We start from the raw sequence: 17,152 nt of genomic DNA on the forward strand, positions 1-17,152 counted from the left end.
GCCTCAGTATTCGTTAGCGGTGTTCGTGCAGAAGAGATGAGAGTGGCATTATTCAATGTGCGTCCAGATATTGGCAGGATGCGCTAGAAAGTCAAGCTCAAATTTCGCACTGACTTTGTGATGAAATTCAACAAATTGTTTTGTTTTCGCGAGAACGGTTCAATCTAATAAGAAACATTTTGTATTGGCTGCAGAGATTATCACATTAGTCAACGTGGGTGCTGCCAAGTATTCTCACGGTAGTTTGCAGGAGCCGTACGACAAAACAGTTCAGAACCACTTTGTTGGTGATGAAAAATAAAGACTGAAAATGACTCATAATTTTTTATTTTACTGCGCAACGTTTGCCTGTGGTTTGGAGTACACACCTTGTCGCCGCAATGACCAAAACCGGATAGTTGTAACTCAGCAAGAAGGGTCAATACTTTAACTTGATAAAGAAAATATTTTCTATTAGGACAGAGCAAAGTCATTCACGATGCTAGCATAGACCATATTTTTATTTTACTAGGCAGCGACGTGTGGTAAGTAGGGATGGTGTGAACCTCTGAAAGGTTCAGGTTCGTGTGAACGCGAACCTTTTTGAAAGGTTCTGTGTGAACACGAACGTGAACCTCATGACGTCACGTAACGTCATATTGCCAATTTCAAACCTACATTTCAGTGAAGTGATGGCCTATATTATTGTACACCATACCTAGCGACGACTCGGGCCACATAATGCCACAATGCTTAAGTACATATTAACGTTTTTAACGTAACCAGATGTATCAACTGGAGCAATCAAATGATATAATTATAAGTAATCTCATAAAATCAATATCTCCCGTCGCTTCGTCATCAATTTTGACGAGGACTTGCAAGGGAACATAAGCTACGTTGATACTGAGTAGACTGTAAAACGGGTTTCTATATTTGCTACCGATAATACCCCAATAACTAGTTATACAGCAGTAGCCAACACCCCAATCGCGCGGATTTGTTTTTATGATACAATAAACATATGTAATGAAGATTGAACCCGTTCGCCAGCTAGATCTTTTACATCAGACAACGATATCAATCTATTTGATTGGTTGAATACGCATCATTCGCTGACTACCTTGTACTCCACTCCCGATGTTGTGTGATTGCGGGTCAAGCTCACAGCCCAGAGTCACTAAATATTTGATCAGTTTTATAACAAAGCAAGTAAAAGTTTTGAGATTGTCAAGGTGCATGCTCGTTTATTGTTGATTTTTTTATGCTGCCATCGCCATGCATAAAGTGGTCCGCAGTTGAATTGCAATAAGTTTCAGCCAAAGTAGTTATAATGAAATGAAAATTGTAATATATGAAAAAGGTTCACAGTGCAGAACCTGCCTAGGTTCGTTTGTGAACGCGAACCTCTAAATTTCAGAGGTTCACACACAGAACGCGAACGTGAACCTCACGTTCACACCATCCCTAGTGGTAAGGTTCATGATCGGGAAAGCTCATTTTCTTCCTTAACATAAAATAGAAAAGGCTACATGATTGAGTTGACGACTTGTTTCTTGTAACAATACCACTATACTCGGGCTCAGGTTACGTAGTAATGTAGTATGCTTAAACTACCAAGTCAACAAAATGGGAAGCAATCGCCCGCTGTATCATGCACATTCGATGTCAGAATGATGCTTCGACTGATAAAATTTTCGCAGTTCAGCTGCAAACCTTTATTACCGTTTATTAACTCTCTCGCTACTGCAGCTTACAACCGCTAATAACCCTATCGCTGCTTGAATCATTGTTGCGTTCTGGCAGAACCGTATGTTGCAAGACATCACAATTTGACAATATGTTTTCATTATCGTGTTAGTTATAATAAAATCCATCACACGCATACATTCAAATTACTGGTCAAATACAGACAGACAGTCATATAAAATGTATAAAACGACATATTGATTTCAGTCGAGTTACGGAGTGATCTTCTTCCCAGGACAAGTTTGATACAGCTATTCCTTCTCTTGAATTGAAAAGCAGACAAGATCTGTTTTATTAAACAAGTCTGTGCCTTGGCGGGGAGAATAGGATCAAGGCAACGCGGAGCTACCATCAGCAGTTAACTCACTGTGCGGCACGCTGACTTCATTCAGAGCCCAATTGTGAATGATTTCTCCCAAGTTTAAGCTTGGCATGGTCTCTGATATCTGGGTAATTCCACTGGTCTCATATTCGTGTGATGCACTGTCAGCCAAATGTTATTAGTGGTGATAATCGGCTGATCGTGGACATTGTCGCTGCAGGCTGAACCAATGCTTACAGGACGATATTTAATGAACTGTTGCCTCCGCCAACGCTGCATTGTTTTCAATTCACCATCAGACTTGTACGAATATTTGGGCATATCGCAATCGCTTTATGGCTTAAAGGCTAAATGTAGCAACAAAATAACTCGTAGATTAACGTACCGTCTTCGATGATTAGGCAACATTCATCGTTAACATATGACACAAAAAATTGGGGTGGAATAGGTGCATCAGGGCTGTTTAAATGGATAATTTCATCCGAAAAACACATCAAAAATAGAGCATTATCTGAGACGTTGAGCAAATCCGGAAGTATGGAAAAAGTATCAAATATGGTATGGAAAATTGTAACTACGGTATGAAACGATTGAGACGGGTATGGAGTATGGAAATTTCCCATTCCATACCATATCATTCCTGGCGTCATTATTATTTGCATTTTAGTAATCGGTGCAACAATAGCCCGCAATTGATACCCGTTATTAAAAATTCTGAGCTCGGTTCGTGTCTAGGCTTCCATCTAAAACCAAAATCAATTTAAAACAAACTTGTTTAAAGCATGTCACTCTCGTAATATCAGGATGCATTAGATTTTGAATCAATTACGGGAAGATCTTGCAAATCGTACTTCACAGGGAAAAGATTATAAAATCCAGTATAGACCTGGCGATGTTCTTATTGTTGGACTGGTCGCCGTTCATAATAGTGAAAATGAGGATTGCTCAAACGTACTGGAAGAGGGGATTCAAGCTGTAGAGACGATGAACATGATTATCGACCAGGTATGAGTTTTCACCTCACTAAAATTGATTGTCCGAATATTTACGCTGTTCTGAAGTAGACTTAGTCATAGATAAGGTTGTATTTAAAACAAAAAACGATTTAAACAAACGTGTTTAAAGCATGAACCTTGTTTAAAACATGCTTTCTAATGATTTTTTGTTTGTTTTTAACCATGACGTCACGAATCATGAATTGTAATGTCACAGTGGATTGACATTGACCATTGAAATTATAGGGTTAATATGGCTCCTTCGACGAAAAAGGCTCCCGGCACCCGGCATATACAGACCAAAAATATCTTTAACCGGGACTACATCGTTATGCAGCATTTTTACGGTCGGCGGCCATCATCATCATCAGTGCACCCAACGTTCCAATGATCTGTAACTACGTGCCATCACCGTAGAACCGACTACGATTTCAAGGGTTCCAGCCACCCTACATCGCATACGCCGACTATATTGGGTGCAGGCTGATACTACATGCTTTTTCGAAAGTATTTACACAAATATGGCATAATTATACAACGTTTGAAATAAACCCATTTTTTAAAAAGGAACTCTTTAAAACATGTTTTAAACAAAGGGTTTTAAAACACCATTTGTTTAAATGCAACCCCAGTCGTAAACCGGGATAATGCACGCAAATATAGGTTCGTGTGATAGCAGGAACCGTAGTGAGAGGAATGGTTTCGGTTGAAGATCTTAAAAGTACTCAATTACTGTTATCAGGTAATTGAAGGTGATCGCTTTCAAAATTGTAGCGCACATCTACCTCCGCGACTATCATTTTGAAGAATACCACCGAAGTTTCCTGACAAATTTTCAAATATGACAACCCTGGCGTACCATTCCGTCGTCGTGAATCTATTCCTCCCAAACGCACCGATAATTACAGACTCATGATACCACTGAATAGTAACATAATGTGTATCATGCCAGATCAACGCAGATACGGACATTCTGCCTGGAATCCAGCTGGGAAGCATTATAATCGATACTTGCTATTCTGACGCCGAAGCTGCGAGAAGGGTGAGACATGGCAGTGCATGCAACAGCTGTTGTGACGACTCGTGATTTTAGGAATCAGTTTGCAATTCAAGTGTTTTTTATTTGTCTTTCGCTTTTCGAATCTGGTATTCCTAATCTACACTTCTAATCGCCCAATTGTGTTTGATTTGATTGTTTAATTACCGTTTGCCGTGTTGTCTTGTCTTGAGCTATGTATCGTCCTCCTGAATCTCTACTCACTCTTCAAGCATCGTAAGTTCAAGGAATATTCCGAATCTCGCTCTAGCACCATCTTATTTATATCAACCAAATCCCAAGTCTACATTTTTTTCAATTTGAATCGTTTGGTATTAATAACTCGAATACTAGACAGATACTCAACGTTTCCCTAGTCCAAAAGCAGGTTTCAGCTCAGCAGACGGGATTCGACGACTGGGAAATCGGCATTGGAGAGTCGCTTCGAAAAAATCAGCATTGGCATTAATATATCGGAAGGAATTATGGACGAGATATTTGCCCAAATCTGCTCGAATTTAGATCCCTATACCAGTGTTTTAGATATAATTTGTGTCAATTCAGTAGAGCCCTTCTAATCGCGAATCAGATCCAATATATAATTGCTGCAGAAAGTATAATATTTCGCTACTCATCAAATTTTACGTTATTTAATATATCGTACATCGTACACATTATTGCATTTTACTATAATCGATGGGCATTAATACCTGTGCATTATTTCTTTGTGCCCATGTCCAACCTCTTGTGATATCAACTGCGCTACCGGCTCTGATAGCTATGTAGTATATAGAGCATCTAATTAGACATCGACTCTGTAAGCGATATCTTTACGGATTACGATTATTCGACATGGATAAAATAACGCAAAATGATATATTCCGCTAATTTCGATTCTCAGGGGACCCGGTCTTGGATTCGAAGAGCTTGGAAATTAGCTTCCTTCTGTCGATTCATAGAATTCGGCTTAGACTTCAAATCCGGAATATAATTTGAATTTGAAAAGATCCGATATATATTCGATAATTCGAATACTTCTCGTATGCAACGTGTCAAAATATGTTAAAATACTAAAATTGAGAAATTCAGTTGCACTAAAATCGCGCGAAGTGCGGAGAAAAATTTTCAACATAAAGAGGTCTAAAAACTCTACTTGGTGTTGATTTACGAATAAGTTTGGGTCACCTACGAGCTTTTTCGATTATGAAAATTTCCGTTTCAGTTTTAGTCACCAATTATTTGGCGTGTCAAGAAAAATCATTACACGTGCCTGGGGTTGCCGACCCCGTCCTATACCACATGCATGGGCAACACAATCAGGAAATATACATTTTATGATGATCAAGTGATATGTAAACCAGTGTCACTAAGACGAAAACTAACCTATCTAAAGTTTACTATATTTGTGCATTTCCAACTAAACATATTATGTCTCTTTGATCGCAGGTAATTTTGGATATTTTACCATTATTCTCGGACTGTGGTGCACGATATCCGAATCTGCAGACTGGTAAATTATCCCCGACCCTCGTTGCAGGTACATGATATTCACGTATTGCTGTACAATTCGGCTCAACATTTGGCTTGTGAAATACGGTGTTGATATTATTATGTTATTACAGGACTACAGCTCGATTCCTCGAACCAGGGCTGTTAAGAGCTGTTCTTTTTACCACCAATTCCTACTTTAAGGGTGGAGATAATAAAGTTGGATTAGCAATAAAGTCGATTATCGCGTTAGTCAGGATTTATCAACCCAGGATTAAGGAAACCGGTTGATCGTAGCGCATAAAGTTATTGATAATCTCGTGATTTAACAGATCGGAACAAACTAGAGATAACTATAGATATCTATTATAACTATAGTTATAAAAACTGCGTACACTGCGCACAAATACGCACGCCTACGCACAAATATTTCCAGTAATGGTTTCCCTAAACAATCAACGAATTATTTACCCGCCATTGCAGAGCGATATCAATATTCTATAATCCGTTTCTTAGCTGTACCGCGCGAATTGAACACGACTTTCATTTAGTGATGATGATAATTCTTAGCTATTGCAGTGGGAGTATCGTTATCACCAGGCTGCTGTTTCATTAAATAAATTGACAACTGACAGCCTGTAACGCGTATTCGCATTATGATGCAACAGATAACGCCCCTTGACTGAAAACTCGGGAGACCTCGACTAACCATCGCGCGTAACCTTTTCCAATTTCATACGTCGCGATTAGCATAATTTAATCACACGATTAGCATTCTTCCGGATCAGCTAACTTTATTATCTTCGCCTGAAATGCGTCCCGATTAGCAGTTTTTAATCACATGATTAGCATTCTCCCGGATAAGCTAACTTTATTATCTTCGCCCTAAAACTTTAAACACACTCACTCTCCCTGAGCGAGTCAGTTCTGGAAAACAACTCCACTCCGGTTAATATACCAAGGCCGCGATTGCAACGCCCTGAAGCTGGGTTGCAGACAAGTTCACGGATTTGTTGAAATATTTATTCGACTGAAGTGGTCGTTGAAACGGTTCACGTTAATAAATTCCTCGCTTGTAGTTTTTGGTATCAAAGATGTATTTCCGTGAATTATTTGGAATACCAGTGTATAGGAATGAATGCGCGATGAATGCACTCATATCTAGAGCGAACACCGACCATTTATCCACAGCTGCGAAATCAATTGGTTGCGGGTTCGATTCTGACCGAGGTCGACTCCAGAATCCTACCTAAGTGTTGGATGTTTATATACACTCCTCCTCGCTATCTGATCCGCGCACGCGGTGTCTTAAAAAGTCAAGAAATGGGCCGTACTACAAGTCGGAAGATACGGAATCAAAATAAAGACAATCGGTCTGGTGTAAATTAACATTGTAGTCGACAAATAGCATGAATAGCACAAACATACAAACAAACGCCCACCATTTACTCAAATAATGAACCACGGACGCGAATTCTTCACCAACATACTCAACTGTTTCAGGAGTTGTCGGTGCTGGATCCAGTAGCGTATCAATTCAGGTGGCAAAAATACTAAACGCTGTTTCAGTTCCTCAGGTAGGTAATATTCATTTCGCTGAGTCCACGTTTTCAGATTTGACCTTTACAAAAATCAGGCACTGGGTGGATTCGGAATATGTAACGTTAGTGGGTGTAACCGTTAAGCTTTAGGTCATGTGAAGATTTCGGATCAATTCGGATTAATTATATAGTGTTTTAGATGCGCACAGCGCCTTCGTATCATACCAAAGAACAAATGCCTATTATGTTTTAAAAATCAGCTAAATCAACCAAATAGTGCTCCGTGCATGTCTTTTATAGTAATGCGGAATGGAGAATTCCAAATATGTCCGAATCGCTGTGGCATACGCAACAAATATTCAGTCACATTTATTGATATCGGCTACAGGAACTGAAACAAAACGATCTGAGTGTACAATGCAATTATTAAAAGTCGTTATCTTTGTTATTACATTGTTATATATATATTTAGAAGTAAACGATTACCCGATCGGACGCATGAAACATCGATCCCTAATATAGAGCTATTTTGATATATCTTGGATAATGAAATCTGATTTCAGATCAGTTATTGGGCAAGCAGTCCAGAATTGAGCAACAAACGTCTGTACAAGTACTTTTTCAGAGTTGTGCCTCCGGATGATAAGCAGGTGAACAATAACTGTATTTCCGAACCAAACATGTATGTTCTAACGAAATCATTACTGCACAATTACCTCATGAATTTTACCCTTTCACGGTTGCTCATTCAGTACCTAATGCTCACACCAATGTGGGATGCGAGTAGGGCTGGTTAAAATCAAGTACTTGAGTGACTCGATTCTGAATCACGTATTATGCTTAATACTCGATTCAGATTCGAGTACTCGAATCATTGTGCCCAGCCCTACAGACGAGGAGTTGTTGAAGTGGATAATTGCCAGCAATGGAAACGATGATGCAATCGGTTTTATTGATACAAAATTTACAGACAAATTCGTTTTCTTGATTCAGTTGACTGATTTGTAATAATAGGCAGCAATTAGATTTCTTATTATAATTTTACCTTTATGGGTGCTGTAAGATGTATGGTAACATTAATCTAGGAACAGGAACGCACCCTGATTGCTTCACGATATAATGTGAAATATTGGATTTCATCAGGTGGAAGCAATTATTGCACTCGCGCAACAACGCGGATGGAGCTATATATCAATAGTGTACGATGACGATTCGTATGGCTTGAATGGCTTGCATGGTAAGCAATTGAGATCTGAAATCAATTAGAGCTTCCGCTACAATAGCTATAGCCTATAGGCTACTATCGCTGGAATACATGCACCCTACAATTTGGATATAGCCTACTTATGCTCAAGACACGCATCAGTAGTGCGGATCGGATCGATAAATTCTCTGGTCCTACTTCGATCCTGTTCTTATAGCTCTGGTCCGACTCCAAGGCCGGATTCTAGAAATGACCGTGATCCGGTCCGGAAAACTCCGATAATAATTATCTACTCACAGGAATGTATTGAATATTGATTGAAACAACGCAAACAGGACATTAAAAAACTCAATAATCAAACCCAACACTTATCTGAATTAATTATGCCAATTTGGACTTGGCATGTAGTTCATTTCCATTAATGCTTCACATGAAGTATTGATTCGAGGGTAGAAGAAGGTAAGGCTGTCATATTCTTAGTAAAGAGTACTGATCCGACTCCCGGCAGTATCAGAAACAGAGCTGATCCGGCTCCTGAGAAAATACGGCCGGATATCCAATCCGGCTCCGGACCATGCTCCGCCCTATCGCAGAGGCCAATTTACGCATACAAAATTATATCCTGCGAAAGGCTTTGATGTTGAAAGACGCACTATCTTTTCTGCTATTTTTAACAATAATGATAATGCTATATTAAAACTGTTATTTTCTCATAAAATTCTATTAAATCAATGAATTTGAATATGATTCAATATAATAAGGTCTCCGAATAACATGTTCGAGTGGTGCATCATTTCCGACCCAAGCAACTGAAAAAACCGTGTATCGATACGTCTAGTAAACTATGAAGGTGGCCCTAGGCGTGCTTGTAAATTCCCAAATCGTTTTGGCAAATCGGAGGAGCAACTGGTAAATCATTTGTTGTGCGAATTCAGAACTACAAGTACAAGCGGAAGACGAAGGAATTTGCATTGGCACGTTTCAGCCGGTTCCGCGTTCCGCATCCGATCAGGATTTCCGAAATATTGTTGAGAGTTTACTGACAGAAAAATCGAAAGGTACATGCTGCATTAAAACCGTTATAAGAGCGCTACAAGAAACATAATGTCTCTATTTTCCTTTTGCCTCTACATTTCGTTCTCTATATTCGCGATGTACAACGTAGCTCAGGACAGTTATAGTACAACTATTATTGAACTGACACCTTTTGTGAATCGGATAGCGACAAGACCTGAAACTATCTGCGGGCCGCTCAAAATCCCGACCGTGCCGTATGCTGCCTGCCCCTGGATTAAAATGTTGTGTTTGATCTATACCGCAGTACATTTCTGATGAAGGTTTTGTTTTCGGGTATCACATTCAGGGCGTGAATACACATTCTATTCGCTGAGACTGCAATACGTTGCTATCTATGCCACGACAATTACAATATGCATAATTGTTCGTGTAACAGTCGTGGTGATGTTCACAAGTAGCATGTCGGCGTCCAGGCTGATGAAGGCGTCGGCAAAATACATGGACAAAGCGACAGACCTCTTGTGGGTTGGTAGCGATGCCTGGACCAATGAAATTCCTCTTTCAAACTACCATTTCGATGACAGACCTATGCATGGTATTATGCATCCTTTGAGTTTTCCGTTACACGATGGATTAGCACAATCTTGTGTTCCAGACGCGGTGGGATTCCAACCTGCGGCGCAAGAGCTGAAGGCATTTCGACCATACTTCCTCAATTTAACCCTGGAGGAAAGTCTCAACACGTTCAGAAATCCATGGTTTTCGGAGTATCTTGAGCACGTAAACTTTTGTACAGTAGGTGCGAAATGTAAAACCTGACTTACCAAAAGCTGTAGAGACCACCGTGTAGCCTTCCGCCATCTGCAGTATCGCTAAATTTGCTCTCTTATGTAGCCTATTTATAGACGTCATCTCGTGCCACATAATTCATCTGTATTTCTAATTAATTTGAAAGCGTTGCTTCTGAATCTGCATTGAGCATTAACGTCATCATTCATCCCCGTGGCTAAAATCTATCATCTCAAACTATTCAGGGAGCACACATCCGATATTAGTCTCCGATATTCAGAATGTAGAGTAAGATATAGATCATGCATGTTTGTTTACCTTGGTGATAGTGAATGATTCCGGTGGTGAAGCGTACGCAGTGGCATTGCTCAGGAGTTTGGCGTGTGAGGGTCTTACCCAAGCGGTACGGCACTGAGCATTATAGAGAAATTTATAAACCGCCCTGAAGTACCAATTACGCCGCATAAACTGACGAATTGATATCCCGTTGGAGACATGCAATATAGTTTATTGAATAAACGACTACACTAATGGCATTGAAATCGCGACCCTGCTCGGGATATGAGATTGGAATCCTAGTCCAAATCCATATCTAGAACACACACAATGTCCAAATCCGGCCGCTTAGAAATTCCACAGCGTTGGAAATTGCATGTCCAAGTCTAAATCCAGAACAGCTTCAAAACAATAATAAATCCCGATCCAAATGTGACCAATTTTTCAAAACCGTCATTACAAGTCCAAATCCAACACCGTGCTCTTTGCTGTTCTCTCATTGATGGGGCTTACTTGTCGAAATAAAACCAGCAGTTTGACGCCTATCAACGCAATTGATGCGTAATGACGGGATATAAACTCTGCTTTCTACACCAGCAGGAGACGATGGTCCGGGAAGGAAGTGCGATCCCGATGAGAAATTGGATCCAAATTCATTTGAAAAGAGACCCACTTTAGAGGTATAATATATATGATTCGATTTGGTTATTTTAGCAGAGATTGTGGCCATGAAAGACCCATGAGCAATAAACATAGTTGTCGATTCAAAGCAAGTCCCTCATCTTCGCGCAAAGGATAAATGTTTACTAAGAGAGATCGACAGGCTAATTACCCCCGAAGGGGTAATATATCAGAAATTTGGAGTGGTGCAGTGGTATTCTAATTATCACTCTGCTTTACGAACGGTAGTTCCAGTGCGGGTTCGGATCTTGGTCATTACAGCTGTGATTTTCCGCTTGCGCATTGCTTGTTGCAACTATCTTTTGCTGGTAATTGCTCTTTCCAATGGACTGGGTTTCCCTGTTGAAACACTCCAGTCTTTTGCCTATTTAATAAAGAATTATATCACCTGTTAATCGTAACGCCTTCCGTTGCAGCATGTTGGAAATGCTATGTTGGCGATTATACACGCACTGAGAGAGTTCCATGTTTCCGAATGTAATGGGATTCCGGGATTGTGTCCAGCCATGTCGATGCATAATGGAACAAACCATCTGGCCACAAAGCTGATTCCCATATTGAAGCGGATTAACTTCACAAGTGAGCTGGTCAACGTACAGTAGGGCTGTTCAAAAATAACTTTTTTTCCCGGATTCCAGCCATTCACTGATTAAATTGTCAGGTTACCCTAAAAAACGCTGCACACCAAATTTGGTTCAATTCTAACAAGTATAGGACTCCGCAGATCCAAATAAAAATTTTAATTTATTATGGAAAATTAAAAAAATAAATTCAAATTTTTCTGCCAACCCCATGAAATTGTTGAGCTGTCTTCAAAGACGTTGCAAAACAAATTTGAGTCAATTCCGACCAGTAGAAGCGGAGTTATGTGAGTTTTACGATGATAATCCGCGGATTATCAGATATCGGTGGATAATCCGTGATTTATCAACGAAAAAGTCACATGACTCCTTTTCTACTGGTCGGAATTGACTCACATTTGTTTTGCAACGTCTTTGAAGACTGCTCAACAATTTCATGGGGTTGGCAGAAAAATTTGAAATTTTTTTTTTCAATTTTCCATAATAAATTAAAAATTTTATTTGGATCTGCGGAGTCCTTTACTTGTTAGAATTGAACCAAATTTGGTGTGCAGCGTTTTTTAGGGTAACGTGACAATTTAATCAGTGAATGGCTGGAATCCGGCAAAAAAAGTTATTTTTGAACAGCCCTAACGTACAGTCGTACAGCAATGTGTTCCGGGGCAAAGGAATTTGGAGATGGCGAAATGTCTATAATCATTTAGGACGTAACAAATGCATCGTAAATCGCTTGAAAGTTTAGCTGATTATTCAACAGATCGGGTTATCATCATGTTCGAACTATAGAAAACTAGGAGCGGGGCCCCATCCGGGGTTATTTCGAAGTATAATGACACGTGTGTCCTTTGCGCAATAAAATAGATAGCGAATTGCAAGAAATCGTCATCAACTAATCAATTTACGCTATCTATATGGACAGATGCCAATGGAAAGCATGTGTATTTCGACTCGAACCAAAATGGATTGGCAAGCTTCTATGTATTTCGTTACGACGCCGACAAAGAAGTTACAACCGGAACACTCAGACAAAGATGGGAAATAGTAGGAGATTTCGATAACAAGGGTAGTGTTTTGTTTCATCTGGTTTTAAGGCTCATCATACCTACTACTGACCAGTGTTGGGATCAAGTCACTACCTTCGAGTCACGAGTCATCTCGAGTCATTGCACATTTTGACTCGAGTCAAGTCAAGTCAATCGATTTTCAAAGGTGACTCGAGTCAAGTCAAGTCACTCGTTTTTTGGAGGTGACTCGAGTCAAGTCAAGTCAAGTCAAGTCACGAGTCAAGTCACAATTCAAGTCAAATTGAATTTTCGAAGTATGAGTGATCATTCAAATTCATTATATTTTACTGGCTATGTTAAAGAGATCAATTGGTCATTTATCTTGAATCAAATAACGAATATAAAGTTAAATATACATGCAAAAATGCGTTGTATCGCTCACGCACACGTAGAACTGCTAATAAAATACGTAAGTAGCTGTATAGCTACATCAGGGGTGTCAAACGTACGACCCGCCAAATGATTTCATTCGGCCCGCGAAGAAATTCTGAGTATATGGTGAAAATTGCGTGATTTTATCCAACACATATCTCGAATTTGCAGTAAGAAATACCACTAATAAATATTCCTTCAAGATAGCAAATTTCGAGTATGTTCATAAGCCACTATAACAACCCGACAGCGGAGTTGTGATTGTAGTTATCGTCGGGAGAAAATCGCTGACATTAACACCCCCAATTCCGAGAATGCGAAAAAGTGCATATACTGAGTTTAGGGTTAGTAATATTTAGGAATCATTTGACTGGTGCGGCCCGCGAGTGATCTGTGCATTTGAATTCGACCCGCGACGTCAGTTGAGTTTAACAACTCTGAGCGACATCTCTTATCAGCAAAAATAGAGGATGGAATACGAAGCCTCGAGAAGATGAAAGAAATTGATATCGTACAATACACTAGCCATCTATACACATCGGTGAGGATATAAATACATAAAATATATTTGTTAGACTTAAATCATACAAGAGGGTTGGTAAAGGTGAGCGCCGTGCAATGTAAGGACAGAGCCGTCCAATAAACAGCGATACGTTGCTATTAAATTAATCTGCTATTACGACAAGGCAAGCTGTGATCATTTCGTATGCGGTCAGTGTATATGTGATGTAACAATGCAGGATCAGCGAAACGTACAATCAGTGAACGACTGGTTGCTCTCACAAGTTAAAGTGGCGTATCGTGAATAATTCGAACATGCACAGAATACATTGATTTAGTCGACACCGTTTACTTGATGACTTGAAATTGACTCGTAAATTTTGCTCCGAGTCACGAGTCAATCCACATTTTTGAAGCGCCGAGTCAAGTCAAGTCAAGTCATTTTTGCAAACTGACTCGAGTCAAGTCAAGTCATTCGAAAAAGTTGACTCGAGTCTGACTCGAGTCAAGTCATGACTCGAGTCATCCCAACACTGCTACTGACACACATTATTAGGGATGCTCAAAAGTGAATAATCGTACGAATTTCCACCGTACCAATCTTTGATCTCTTGGGTGCGCTGTGTTTCTGCAATTGGGAGTGTTCGGGCATGTACCACCGCTTCTAATTCTAAGAATTGTCACCATCTCATACGACAATGTCTTGAAATGACTTCGAAACGGTACGGAACTCTAGAAGGTTCGCGATCGAATTGGCAATTCCTCGACCTGGAAACTATACCTCTGTTTTACTCTGATTGTACATATGTAGGCCTACGGTTGCGGGCTGGCCTTCCATAAGCACGTTTACCGATTATCGTGGAAGCTCTGACGTGCTGACGAAGCTAGAACTAGAAGTAGAATTAGAACTACTTGCGTTTGAAAACTAGAACTATAGAGAACTGGAACTTACGCCCTTTAAAATTCCGAAAATGGTCTTGCTAAATCACACTAGCTAATAACATACAATATGAATTACTGAGTTTCAAATGAACGAAGAAATATTGGCGATATAATCAGCATCTCAAAAGGACGGGGTTTCGTGTTTGAAATGAGAGCGGTTTCGACTATTAAAAGTTACCTCTTGACCACTGCTAGTAGTGATGACTAGGGCTGGACACAATGATTCGAGTACTCGAATCTGAATCGAGTATTAATTTTGATGATTCGAGTCGAGTAGTAAAAGACGACTTTTTCAAGTGCTGAAATTATACGCTCCTCGCAACTGAAAGTTAATTCACTATCGAGAATCATAGTTTTGATACCATTTTCTACTGAGGAAGCCTTGAAATCTTGATTGGCAGTGTCGCAGCATACGAGACATAGTACAAAGTTACGAACGTCACTGGAAATAACACATTTCTAAAGTCATGATCATCCCACAACATTGTCAAGAAGTGCAATGAAATCGGTATGGTCGAAAAGATACCAAAGTATCTGTAATGTGACGGATAACATACATAATGTTCTTCGTAGTGGCATAAAAGGTGCAAATTTCAACTTTGACATAAGTGATACTCGAATACTCGACTCGACACGAATCGTAATACGTGATTCAGAATCGAATCACTCAGGTACTCGATTTTGCCCAGCCCTAGTGATGACTCTGACTTAGGAATTGCTGCAAGAACATTATGCAACAGAACAACGTTATCACGAATTCACGATCCACCCCAAATGTCGATACGTGTTTTCTATAATTGTTCTACAACTAAATGCCTTTTTAAATGCGCAACTAGAACTACTCACTTTCAAAATCAGCATCTAGAACTAGAGCTAGAACTGATAAAAATGGTAGTTAATTGTACGTCTACTACGTAGATTGTTAGTCTGGGCAAGTTCGGTTCCATTTCACACTTCGCTATGCTTTCCGTAAACAGCAATAAGAGTAACGACTGCGCCGAATTCGAAACTGAATACTACGGAATCGGTATGCAGTAAGCCATGCGGCTACGGGGAGGCTACAATCCCACAAGCCAAGGTCCGGGCGTGAATATCATGCGTGAGAAAAATATTCGAAATTTTTAAACCCCGTGTTTGCATTCAGATATGCTGCTGGCATTGCGAACGATGTGCGTACGATGAATTTGTGTCGGAAAACGGCACAATGTGTACCCGCTGCACGCCTGGTGAAAAACCCAACTCCGAGAAAACTGGCTGCGATCTGATTACGATCACGTATGCTACCGCATTAGTGTCACAAATTGTGGCCTAATGAACCGTAATGTAGAACAACATTTTCAACCAAAGATGTTATGATGACGTGAAAAAATTGTGATGTATGAAAAAGGTTTACAGTGCCGACCCACCATGGATCATTTGCTAACGCGAACCTTCGAATTTCTGAGATCCCACACACGGAAAGCGAATGTGAACCAGACGTTCACATCATCCCTATTATCTGCTCTACGAGAATAGCCTGAGAGTCGGATGAGACTTACGTTGTGTGCTCTGCGAGATTCAACCACGAATAAAAGATTCAATATCGATTAAGCGGTGTCAACAATCTCAATGATACGTTCTCTATACTATATATAATATGAATGCATTTACGTGAAAGTAGTTTGGTTAAGTTTTCATGTCAAGTCGGAGGGGTCTGTAATGCGAAATATCGTTACTCAAGTGAAACGGGGAGTAATAGGTTGGGAGGCACTGTTTTCGAGGTACCGTACGAGCAGGGATTTAACTGAGAACATGTATTTCTGAAAACAGGTTTACTTCGAGCCATCATAACTAGCGTGACAAGTATATCAATTCCGTGACCGAGCGGAATTGCTTGGCATGTCATTTTGTATATGGTGGTGAATTAGGTATCCCTTCTGTGCATAATCGTAATTCAATAATATTTTGCGAACGTTATTACAGCACCGCATTAACATCTATTCGAAGTAATTTACATTCAGCATTTCTGTCTAGAGAGATATCTTATGGATCTGAATACGGCATTGCATGCGCGTGGCTGAGTTGCCTTGGACTGCTTCTAACATCAATTGTGACGGTGATATATATCGTTCATCGAAAAACGATCATGGTCAAATCTTCCGGGAATGTAAGTATAGTATTTTAGCGTATATTATACGTCGTAAATGATAATGCAATGTTATTCGCATACAATGCAATATGAAGACGAATGTAATATACTTTAATGATAAGGGCAAATTAGGACAGCTACTAAGTATCCGTTGAATCAAATAGTGAATTCGTCTCTTCAGAAAGCCCTTGTCTGAATATGTCTATGAATTATGGCTGAAATCGAACCTGACCATGGCCGCATTTAGATTACTTATGTGGCCCACGGCCGCATTCCAGGTCATAGTCCCAATGAACTAATTGGACACCAAATACCCATGTTAAACTGTACATGTTCATTTCCTGTGAACTCCTGTCCAATCTACTTTTTCACATCGTCTTACTATACGTAGCGAAATCTCTAGTGATCATGTATTGAATAGTTACAGCACGTTGTTATGGTCGAGCAAAGCGCGAAATTTTTTTCAGATTCACGAATGAATTTCGTC

General features: G+C 39.9%; 1 protein-coding gene across 1 annotated transcript in view; it reads left to right on the forward strand.

Moving 5' to 3' along the window:
• The window catches only part of LOC145442744 (metabotropic glutamate receptor 7-like), a 28,060-nt gene that overhangs the window by 4,744 nt on the left and 6,164 nt on the right, over positions 1-17,152 (forward strand). The window contains exons 3-17 of the mRNA XM_080320732.1: positions 2,909-3,055; positions 3,998-4,087; positions 5,528-5,618; positions 7,073-7,146; positions 7,674-7,760; positions 8,254-8,347; positions 9,250-9,372; positions 9,768-9,926; positions 9,987-10,130; positions 10,997-11,076; positions 11,494-11,656; positions 12,578-12,721; positions 15,515-15,615; positions 15,682-15,812; positions 16,551-16,683. Of these exons, the coding sequence (XP_080176858.1) occupies positions 2,909-3,055; positions 3,998-4,087; positions 5,528-5,618; positions 7,073-7,146; positions 7,674-7,760; positions 8,254-8,347; positions 9,250-9,372; positions 9,768-9,926; positions 9,987-10,130; positions 10,997-11,076; positions 11,494-11,656; positions 12,578-12,721; positions 15,515-15,615; positions 15,682-15,812; positions 16,551-16,683 (1,761 nt within the window). The remainder of the gene's footprint in view (positions 1-2,908; positions 3,056-3,997; positions 4,088-5,527; positions 5,619-7,072; positions 7,147-7,673; positions 7,761-8,253; positions 8,348-9,249; positions 9,373-9,767; positions 9,927-9,986; positions 10,131-10,996; positions 11,077-11,493; positions 11,657-12,577; positions 12,722-15,514; positions 15,616-15,681; positions 15,813-16,550; positions 16,684-17,152) is intronic.

Source organism: Botryllus schlosseri, chromosome 1 (assembly GCF_051294905.1).
Source record: "Botryllus schlosseri isolate E-star chromosome 1, Bs_hap1, whole genome shotgun sequence".
In the NCBI taxonomy this organism is placed as follows: domain Eukaryota; kingdom Metazoa; phylum Chordata; class Ascidiacea; order Stolidobranchia; family Styelidae; genus Botryllus; species Botryllus schlosseri.